Below are 11,265 nucleotides of genomic sequence, written 5' to 3'. Positions count from 1 at the left end.
TCTGTATGTAAGTGTCTGTATGTAAGTGTCTGTATGTAACTGTCTGTATGTAAGTGTCTGTATATAAGTGTCTGTATGTAAGTGTCTGTATGTAAGTGTTTGTATGTAAGTGTCTCAGTATCTGTATGTAAATGTCTTTATGTAAGTGTCTGTATGTAAGTGTCTCAGTGTCTGTTTGTGTCAGTATGTAAGTGTCTGTATGTAAGTGTCTGTATGTAAGTGTCTATGTAAGTGTCTCAGTGTCTGTATGTAAGTGTCTGTATGTAAGTGTCTGTATGTAAGTGTCTTAGTGTCTGTATGTAATTGTCCGTATGTAAGTGTCTTTATGTAAGAGTCTGTATGTAAGTGTCTGTATGTAATGTCGTCTGTCTGTGTGTGTGTGTGTACGCTTAAGGTACACACACACACACAGACAGACGACATTGCCTGGGACTTGACACCTGTCAAGCACGCCGATTATTCACCGGCGTTTTATATCTTTAACCCGTCGATGCCATGTGTTTAAATAAACTCTACTTCCCTGGTGTCTACTTCCTTAACTCGGATAACCCTGTAGGGCAGTGGCTCTTCACAACCTGAGGGTGCGAGATTCCCTTTCTGGGGGGGTACGAGACACGGCCAGATTTGTTTTCTTTAGAAGGTGAAAAAACAAAACGCAAATTTAGCGTGGATACGTTAGTACAACTACTTTGTTTCATCAACCCCTGTGTATTTATTGTGGCCTTACGTCCCACAGGGGGTGCAGAGGAGTTGCTGTGTACAGTAAAACCTTGGATTGCGAGTAACTTGGCCTGCGAGTGTTTGGCGAGACGGGCTACATTTGTAAATAAATATTAACTTGATAAACGAGCGAGGTTCTCGCAATACGCGCAGCGCACGTGTAGACACGCTTTGTACTGCCGGGCGTCACGTGATCACAACTGATGTACCGAGTGCTCTGATTATACGCGAGTGCTTTGGATTACAAAACACGTTTCCGGAACGAATCGAGCTCGCGATCCCACGGTTTCTACCGTATCGACGTTGTACGACGTTGTTAACGGCTGAGAGCCACAAGGGGTGGCAGGCTGCGGTCAAGGTGAAGAGACACCGCTCTCGGGGGAAGGACGGCCGGGGGTTGAAACGATAAAAGGGAGAGAGGGCGAAGGGGGAGGAGGAGGGGAACGCCTAAATGCACCCGAATGAGCGAGCTGAAAAATAACGCTCCAACATTTACCTCTCCTGAGACAGCTCTGATTCCAGGACGTTCACCGCGTTCAAGGCGTCTCTGAGGTCATTCTCCAAGACGCGCTCTTTTGCTTTCGCTCCGTTGAGTTCGCTCTGGAAGGTAAACGACGCCCCAAGATGCGGCGCCGGGCGACGCGAATTGCCACATTTGTGCGCGCAAAAAAGAGCATCCGCAGCGACGACAATTGACGCAATTCTAACACGCGTTTGCAAATGATAACGCTCACAGGGAAGTGTTGCGCGGGTTATTATTTTACCCGTAGATTTAAGAAACGTTCGAAATACCTTGCTTTCGTTTTTCAGCGTTTCCATGGCGGCTATCCGCTGTTCCATTTGACAGACGGCTTCTTGGAGTGAAGCTCTCTCTCGTTTGAACGCGTCTAAGGATTCCTTCACGCAAGACACGACACGAGACCAACACTTCCTACGATACCCCAAGATGTGTTTATTGCACCACGGTGGGCGTAAGCTCTCGGATGCCGTAGCGATAGGTTTTACCCTTTTAACTGGCACCAAAAACTGACACCTTTATTCAAGGCATCATGTCTGCAATAACCGCAACACAAGCAGTCAAAATGCAAGCAAAAAAGAGACAACTCTGATAATGATATTGGCACTGTCCTTGAATTTGATTGGTCCACACCCGAGACGGCTTTTCTTAGAGCCTAGTCTCCACTGGTGTTGGACCAGAAGACGCCAAAAGGCGTACAACTCAAAAACAGCGCACTATCAGAGTATTGAGGGCTCGGGGTGAGCATTTACATTATGAGACCTCCTTTGCCAGTAACAAGATATAGGAATAGGTTTTTACCCTTTTAACTGGCACCAAAAACTGACACCTTTATTCAAGGCATCATGTCTGCAATAACCGCAACACAAGCAGTCAAAATGCAAGCAAAAAGACAACTCTGATAACGATATTGGCACTGTCCTTGAATTTGATTGGTCCACACCCGAGACGGCTTTTCTTAGAGCCTAGTCTCCACTGGTGTTGGACCAGAAGATGCCAAAAGGCGTACAACTCAAAAACAACGCACTATCAGAGTATTGAGGGCTCGGGGTGAGCATTTACATTATGAGACCTCCTTTGCCAGTAACAAGATATAGGAATAGGTTTTTACCCTTTTAACTGGCACAAAAAACTCAAATTCAAGGACAGTGCCAATATTATTATCAGAGTTGTCTCTTTTGTTTGCATTTTGACTGCTTGTGTTGTGGTTATTGCAGACATGATGCCTTGAATAAAGGTGTCAGTTTTTCGTGCCAGTTTAAAAGGGTAGAACCTATTACTATATCTTGTTACTGGCAAAGGAGGTCTCATAATGTAAATGCTCTCGGATGCCGTCTGAACGTTCCCTTTCTCTCCCCCCTCCCCCCCCCCCACGTGCTCCCCGAGCCTCTCAGGAGCTCAACGTGAAACGCCTTGCCAAGCAAAACAAAAAATATTGGGACGCGACCCAAACGCCGTTGCGAGCACAGCGACGGAGACCGACGCAGTGGCCGGCGTTCCGTGTTTGATAAAATCGAAAAGCACCGTTAGACCTCCTTTGCCAGTGCCAAAATATAATAATATAATAGGGGTTTTCCCCCTTTTTTCTGGCAACAAAACTGAAACCTTTTTATACAAGGATTCATGTCGCTGCATCGACCACAATACCTGCAGTCAAAACGCAAACAAAAAAACCTACTATGATAATATATATGTGGCATTGTCCTTGAAACTGATTGGTCCACACCTAGGGACGGCTTTCTTTTGAGCCTCGACCCAATTGGTGCTAGACCACATGACGCCAAAAGGCGTCACACAGCTCAAAGACAATGCACTATCCAGGTAATGAGGGCTCGGGGTGAGCATCTACATCATTGGACCTCCTTTGCCAGTGCCAAAATATAATAATAGAGGGGTTTTCCCCCTTTTTTTGGCAACAAAACTGAAACCTTTTTTTACGAGGAGTCACGTCGCTGCATTGACCACAATATACCTGCAGTCAAAATTCAAACAAAAAACCTACTATGATAATATATGTGGCATTGTCCTTGAAACTGATTGGTCCACGCCAAAAGGCGTCACACAGCTCAAAGACAATGTACGCCTTTTGGCGTCATCTTGTCGAGCACCAATTGGGTCGAGGCTCAAAAGAAAGCCGTCCCTTGGTGTGGACCAATCAGTTTCAAGGACAATGCCACATATATATTATCATAGTAGGTTTTTTGTTTGCATTTTGACTGCAGGTATTGTGGTTATTGCAGTGACGTGAATCCTCGTAAAAAGGTTTCAGTTTTATTGCCAGAAAAAAGAGGAAAAACCCTATTATTATAAATCGAAAAGCGATTGTGTTTTTTTTTGGGTAACAAAGTGCGAGCCCCAATACGGCAACGCTGCATAGCTTGCTCAAGCAGGTGACTTCGCTGGCGGAAAACAATCCCAACGCAATTGAACCATTTCAGAGAAGTGGGGCGGGTGGGAAGATAAATCGAAATCATTTAATGTAGCTGCTACAAAGCTTTGGAACCATCTAGCATCGTCTCTTAGCACCTTCACTCTGTCATCTCTGTCCTCACCTAAACCGACTGTTAAGATCACAAAAGTTTCAAATGTGAATGTAAATAGTACAATCTAATTGATTTATTTTAAAAATGTGAACCTGTGTAATTGTTCAAATAGAATGATTTGCTGAGCCACCATTGACAAAGAGCTTTTTTGGCTCATTGGGCTTTACTTGGCTAATGAACTTGTGAACTACAATCGCGACGTTGAACGTCGTCCGCTCTTCTGGCTGATATTGCGATAGACGACATTGAAATGTGCTCACCAGCGTTTCGCGATGTTTCATGTCGTTATTGTCGCTTGCAATCTTCAAATTACCTAAAAATATTAATCGAGTGATAATATTAATTAAGGATTACCAATAAACGTTGGACAACGATGAAAATATATTAAACAGACGTTAACAATGTACACTCCTGATAGAGGTCAAATGTCACACGTGCGATAAATAATTAACACTCGCAATGGTCACTGACACTCTCAAAACGTTGCCTACCTATTTCTGTATTTTTTTCACGAATATTTCTTTCAAGCCTGCTACGAATCTCAGCTTCTTCGCTGCGCCTGATAAAAAAAAAACATAACAAGACATCTGCCTCATTTAATTGTTAAAAAAAATGTCATACGCAACGCAGCACACAATCAATGCAAGACGAAAATCGTCCCCGTGTAGCCTTAACAGACTGTTGGGTCAAGTGCTGCTCGCGAGCATCATTGTTAAGGCCGGCACGGTACACGAGGGGGTGGGTGGCCAGCACCACGCCCGGCCGCCTTTGTCTCCCCAGTGGCAATGTTCACACACCGCACCAGGGTACTCATTTGAGGCCGAGTTGAGTGGAGGCCCGGGACCGGTTCGGATAATCGTCACGCGGACGTTGTGTTCGTGATGTGCGGCAGAAGCCAGATTAAACGATGCAGAAAACTGCATCGGTAAACAAACTGTACTCTATTATTGGTTCTTTCGGTAAAGTCACCACGTAGAAGGGAAACAATAAAATAATAAAAATATAAAACGATAAAATTCTCACGTGTGAAAACCACATATCAAGAAAATTTTCTTGCAGTGGTTTTCACACCTGACGATGATTGCTTGCGTTGCAGTCGAAACGTCGTGAGAATTTAATTGTTTTATATTTTTATTATTTTAGTGTTTCCCTTCTACGTGGTGACTTTACCGAAAGAACCAAGAATATAAATCGCTGCAGTCACGAAAGCTTTAAATAAAAATTTAAACTGTACTGTATTTGTTTTGCTTTACAGATACAACAACAGTCAGAGATGTTCTACGCAATGCAGCGCCTTCTCCTTAGTAGCTCCCAACGTCTGAAATTCACAAACTTGAAAACTCGCTAATAACTTAATTGGGGGAAACACGAAGCAACTGTCGCCCCCTACTGCAAAATAATTGCAGACCCAGCGCATCGTGGCTGCTTCTCCCTCTCCCCCCTCCTCCGTTCCGAACAATGATGGACTCGTCCGTCTGAACAAAGCTCGTCGCTTTCCGTGGTGTTAACGTTGAAACAAGGAAAAAATAAACCGGCATGCTAATCCCTCACACTAACATTCTGCCTTTAACATCCTGCTAATCCAACCCATTAACACAGCTATTTCAATGCTAAATTATTCTGTTGATATGTAAACTCGGACTTTAACACCCTGCTAATCCAACACATTAACACAGCTACTTCAATGCTAAATCCTTCTGTTGATATGTAAACTCTGACTTTAACATAGCTACTTCCGTGACCAGTCACATGCTGATCCCTCACACTAACATCATGCTAATCTCCCAGTTACATTCTAATTTGTTGACTTTAACATCCTGCTAATCCAACACATTAACACAGCTACATCAATGCTAAATCCTTATGTTGATATGTAAACTCGGACTTTAACATAGCTACTTCCGTGACCAGTCACATGCTGATCCCTCACGTTAACATTCTGCTAATCTCCCAGTTACATGCTAATTCCTCACATCAACATCATGCTAATCTCCCAGTTACATGCTAATTCCTCACATTAACATCCTGCTAATCTCCCAGTTACATGCTAATTCCTCACATCAACATCATGCTAATCCAACACATTAACTTAGCTACTTCAATGCTAAATCCTTCTGTTGATATGTAAACTCTGACTTTAACATAGCTACTTCCGTGACCAGTCACATGCTGATCCCTCACACTAACATCATGCTAATCTCCCAGTTACATGCTAATTTCTGACTTTAACATCCTGCTAATCCAACACATTAACACAGCTACATCAATGCTAAATCCTTATGTTGATATGTAAACTCGGACTTTAACATAGCTACTTCCGTGACCAGTCACATGCTGATCCCTCACGTTAACATTCTGCTAATCTCCCAGTTACATGCTAATTCCTCACATCAACATCATGCTAATCTCACAGTTACATGCTAATTCCTCACATTAACATCCTGCTAATCTCCCAGTTACATGCTAATTCCTCACATCAACATCATGCTAGTCTCCCAGTTACATGCTAATTCCTCACATTAACATCATGCTAATCCAACACATTAACTTAGCTACTTCAATGCTAAATCCTTCTGTTGATATGTAAACTCCTTCGTCAAGGGGCTCTGCTCCTCCCACCCAGCTTAAAAGACGCTGCCAAGCTTAGCAGTGTTCACTCGAGCGCCGTCTTCCCGACAGTTCTGTTCCTTCACCTGAGGAAGGCTACTTGTGTTGTGGCCGAAACGTCGTGATAATTTTATTTTATGTTTTATTTTTATTATTTTATTTCCATTCTACGTGGTGGTGACTTTACCGAAAGAACCAAGAATATGAATCCCTGCAGTCACGAAAGCTTTAAATGGAAATTTAAACTGTACTGTATTTGTTTTGCTTTACAGATACCACAACAGTCAGAGATGTTCTACGCAATGCAGCGCCTTCTCCTTAGTAGCTCCCAACGTCTGAAATTCACAAACTTGAAAACTCGCTAATAACTTAATTGGGGGAAACACGAAGCAATTGTCGCCCCCTACTGCAAAACAATTGCAGACCCCCTTCTAAACGTGAACACTGCGGGGCAGTGTCCTTCACTGCAAGGCCGGCGGGCCACGAGCGGCCCCTGGTGGCCTCTTGTGCGGCCCCTGACAATACCCAGATCTGAAATCACCTCCCCATCGTCGTCGTCGTCGTCGTCCTCGTGTGCTGCTGTCAAACCCAGCGGTGTTAAAACGTGTGGCGGCCCTCACGCTGTACCGTGTCTTATCGGCGGACGTGCCCCACCCCCCCCGACCCGCCCTCGCCCTCCGCCACCTCTGAAAATGAGTGAAGAACACCACCGTGGTGCTTTCCTGCGTCAACCAGCGTAGTACGTGACAATAGCGACGCAACGATAATTAACATCTTCTTTGGTTCTTTCGGTAAAGTCACCATCACGTAGATTGAGAATAAAATAATAAATTGATAAAATGACACGATAAAATTCTCACGACATTTCGGGCCACGACACAAGCGGCCTTCATCAGGTGAAGGGACGAGAATGTCTGGAGGACAGCGCTGGAGCGCTGAGGCAGTCTCGTCCCTTCACCTGATGAAGGCCGCTTGTGTTGTGGCCGAAACGTCGTGAGAATTTTATCGTGTTATTTAATTTTATTAATTTATTATTTAATACAATTAATCCTTGCAGTCACGAACGCTTTAAATCGATGATTAATGTCTCGGCACGCGCCACGTTCCGTGTTGTAAAAGTTCACCACTTGCCTCTGGCTGGCTGCTGCTGTCAACTCTTCGTTTGCCTTCTCCAGGTTTTGCACAATCACGTTCAGGTCCCGACGTTCGTGCTGCAGCTTGTCGCACGACAGCCGCTGCCCCGCGGTGCTTGCGGTGAACTCTCGCTCCTTCTCCGCAAAACTTCTCTCCGCGTTTTGCATCCCAGCCTGCATTCAGACCGTACAATGATGAAATCGATGAGGCGGGTGACCCGCTGCATTTGTTCAGATACAGTGAAAAAAGCTTGAGACTTTTCCAAAAAGGCTAAGAGAAAACCATTCCTTATTCTTGATTCTTTCGGTAAAGTCGCCACGTAGAAGGGAAACTATAAAATGATTAAAATATCAAACAATTAAATTCTCACGACGTTTCGACGGCAACACAAGCAATCATCATCAGGTGTGAAAACCACAGCAAGAACATTTGGAATAAGTGGCGGTGAAAAATGTTTCTTGCTGTGGTGTTCACACCTGATGACGATTGCTTGAGTTGCCGTCGAAACGTCGTGAGAATTTTATTGTTGTATATTTTTATTATTTTATTGTTTCCTTTCTACGTGGCGACTTTACCCGAAAGAACCAAGAATATGAATCCCTGCAGTGACCAAAGCTTTAAATCAAAAAGAAAACCATTCCGTAAAAAATATCCAGTTAAGGAATGCAGACAATATTAGCGATGTAATAAATATGAACGGATACATATTCTTAGCTCTTTCGGTAAAGTCACGTTGAAGGGAAACAATAAAAATAATAAAATATATATAAAACAATAAAAATTCTCACGACGTTTCGACCATAACACAAACGGTCATCATCAGGTGTGTCGGTTTGCATTAATGTATTTATTTTTAAAACACCGTTTAAACACCGTTTAAAAATAAATTAATTAATGCAAACCGACACACCTGATGACGACCGTTTGTGTTATGGTCGAAACGTCGTGAGAATTTTTATTGTTTTAAATATATTTTATTATTTTGTTTCCCTTCAACGTGGTGACTTTACCGAAAGAGCTAAGAATATGAATCGCTGCAGTCACGAAAGCTTTAAATAAAAAAAATGAACGGATAGGTCACCTGCAGCGTGCTTTCAATTTCCCGACGGCGATTTACTTCGAGTTTCAGGGTACCACTTTCTTTCTGCATTTGCTCAAGCCGTGCTTGAAAGTTGCCTGTTAATTCACGCAAAACAAATGAAATCGGGATCGACTTTCACGGTCGGGACGTGCAGACATTTGCCCACCGCGCACACGCACAAACACATCCGGGCTCGTTGGCAATAAAAAGCGGGCAACTTGAAGTGTGCTCTCACGCTCTGTTTCTTCGAGTCGAGCGCAGCTTTCAATGGAATCTTGCAGCTTTTGCGAGGCCATTTTGAGCTCTTCATTTTTTAACTCCAACAGCTCGGACATTTCTTTGGCCTAAGAGCGAAAAGACGGAACTCTCTGTTTGCTAACTACTGAACGACAAAGATAATAATACGACTTTACGCACGGATCTATGAAATGACCTACTGCTGGGCAAGGCGAGTTTTCTGGTTTGAAAGTCATCATTGAAGTCAGATAAGTTGTGTTTACCAGACTGAAATGAACTTGAGAAATCAAGACAAAGAGGTCGAAATGTGCAGATCCCATATATTTCGTTGAACAAATGCGTTTAGGGCACTGAATACATTCTAAAGTGGAAATAATTCACATTTTAAGCATTATATTGTTATACAGACGTTTGTAAATTGTAAAAGCAATGTATGAACACTGTACACAATGGCAATAGTAGGCGTTAAAGGCAATAGTTTGGGATAGGAACATTAATATATCAGTTTTTATTTGAAGGTGATCTTGATCTTCAAAGGATATTTTATGATTGAGACAGGCATGCCTTTAGGAGCTGCATTTCTTACATTTGAAATCAACAAAAATTAATGAGCCTGAATTATAACAGACCCTTGGGGTTTGAGCTATATATATACACACTGGTTTGTAAAAGGTAATGCATGGTCATTTAATCCAATTTTTTTTTTATCCCAACGTGCATTTAAAATGTGAGCAAAAGCGATCAGCTCGTGGATTCGCCCGAACCTGGCTTTCTTTAATCGTCAACTTGTTTACAAAGTCCCACCGCGCTCTTTCCATTTCTTCCACAGCTGCTTCCACTGCGTACGACACACGCGTCATGCATTTAAAATGTGAGCAAAAGCGATGAGCTCATGAATTCGCGCGAACCTGGCTTTCTTTAATCGTCAACTTGTTTACAAAGTCCCACCGCGCTCTCCCCGTCGCTTCCACGGCTGCTTCCACTGCGTACGACACACGCGCGTCGCACGTTCGACAAAGTGGCTGAGCGCGTCAATATTCATCCAGTAAAAACCACAACGGTCATTGATCATCATCGACAGTGCTCTGCGTATCACTGAGCAGCCGTGCATTGCGTCACCCGGCACGAGACTCACCTTTGCCCAACGCAATATTCTTGTCATTTTGAGACTTTAAATTCAATTCGCTGAAAGTCACCGCAAACGTCTTTAAGAGAGGATGACAGCGGGGATCCAGCATTAATGTTAAATGTGCACGTGCGTACGTTTATACCGTTACACGTTTCTCAAGAAATACAATTAAATGAAAACAAAATTTAAAAAGCATCACACATTTTACCTTCAGTTCTGCTTTCAGCGACGAATGAACAGCTTCCACTTCTTCTTGTTCTGTTTCAGCTGCCATTATCACCGTGCGGACGTGACCCACGTGAGTCAACGACAAGCAAGTTTAATCACTAAACGTGTTACACCGTCAACGTCCATTATCACCGTACGCACGTGACCCACGTGAGTCAACGACAATCAAGTTTAATCACTAAACGTGTTACACCGTCAATGTCATTATCACCGTACGCATGTGACCCACGTGAGTCAACGACAATCAAGTTTAATCACTAAACGTGTTACACCGTCAACGTCCATTATCACCGTACGCACGTGACCCACGTGAGTCAACGACAAGCAAGTTTAATCACTAAACGTGTAACACCGGCAACGTCCAATGGTCGGCGAATGTTGAGAATGTACCTCTGGTTAATGTTTGTTGCACTGAAGAGGACTGGCCCTTCAGATCGTCACACATCTGCCTGGTGGCACGGATCCTTACGGACACGGGCACATTGCAAGGACGGCGGGTCAGAAAACCTTCGTAGGAACGTATCCGCCATTTTAAGGCAAAGCGCATTGCAGATGAAGATATTCTTGGTTCTTTCGGTGAAGTCACGTAGAAGGGAAACAACAAAATAAAAACTCACCGTGATTTTGTTGTTTTCTGTGACTTTACAGAAATAACCAAAGAACGTGAATTCCTGCAGTCGCGAAAGTTTTTAAAATGAAAATGCAGAGAGGATGTTGGTGTCATCAACAAGTCGCTTGTTTGTTCTGCCGGCGTGACCTCTGACCTCCACCCAGTAGTCCACTCAGGGGCGGAGCAACAGGGGGGGATGGGGGGGGTCAGCCCCCCCCCCTGAAAATTTGGGGAAGTCGGCAATCGGGATAACCGGATATCCGGCTGCTGCAAAATGCCGCAGGCTGCCACCTTGTGATGCCACCTTGTGTGCTGCCCTGCAGGCTGTCACCTTGTGCTGCCCTGCAGGCTGCCACCTCGTGTGCTGCCCTGCAGGCTACCACCTTGTGTGCTGCCCTGCAGGCTACCACCCCGTGTGCTGCCCTGCAGGCTACCACCTTGTGATGTCACCTTGTGCTG

The 11,265-nt window shown here is 44.0% G+C and overlaps 1 protein-coding gene across 1 annotated transcript in view; it reads right to left on the bottom strand.

Moving 5' to 3' along the window:
• Positions 1-616: 616 nt before the first annotated feature.
• Positions 617-11,265, bottom strand: part of LOC142915882 (uncharacterized) — a 31,507-nt gene continuing 20,858 nt past the window's right edge. Inside the window, exons 6-16 of the mRNA XM_076061520.1 lie at positions 10,587-10,660; positions 10,177-10,235; positions 9,975-10,044; positions 9,604-9,677; positions 8,838-8,946; positions 8,603-8,697; positions 7,519-7,694; positions 4,272-4,339; positions 4,041-4,093; positions 1,513-1,617; positions 617-1,320 (exon numbers count right to left, since the gene is read on the bottom strand). Of these exons, the coding sequence (XP_075917635.1) occupies positions 1,213-1,320; positions 1,513-1,617; positions 4,041-4,093; positions 4,272-4,339; positions 7,519-7,694; positions 8,603-8,697; positions 8,838-8,946; positions 9,604-9,677; positions 9,975-10,044; positions 10,177-10,235; positions 10,587-10,660 (991 nt within the window). The 3' untranslated portion in view covers positions 617-1,212. The remainder of the gene's footprint in view (positions 1,321-1,512; positions 1,618-4,040; positions 4,094-4,271; positions 4,340-7,518; positions 7,695-8,602; positions 8,698-8,837; positions 8,947-9,603; positions 9,678-9,974; positions 10,045-10,176; positions 10,236-10,586; positions 10,661-11,265) is intronic.

Source organism: Petromyzon marinus, unplaced genomic scaffold (assembly GCF_048934315.1).
Source record: "Petromyzon marinus isolate PM22_M1 ecotype Great Lakes invasive population unplaced genomic scaffold, UKy_Petmar_22M1.pri1.0 PM_G_Scaffold_36, whole genome shotgun sequence".
Taxonomy (NCBI): domain Eukaryota; kingdom Metazoa; phylum Chordata; class Hyperoartia; order Petromyzontiformes; family Petromyzontidae; genus Petromyzon; species Petromyzon marinus.
The sequence above is the reverse complement of the archived record's forward strand: the minus strand, read 5'-3'. Positions and strand labels throughout refer to the sequence as shown.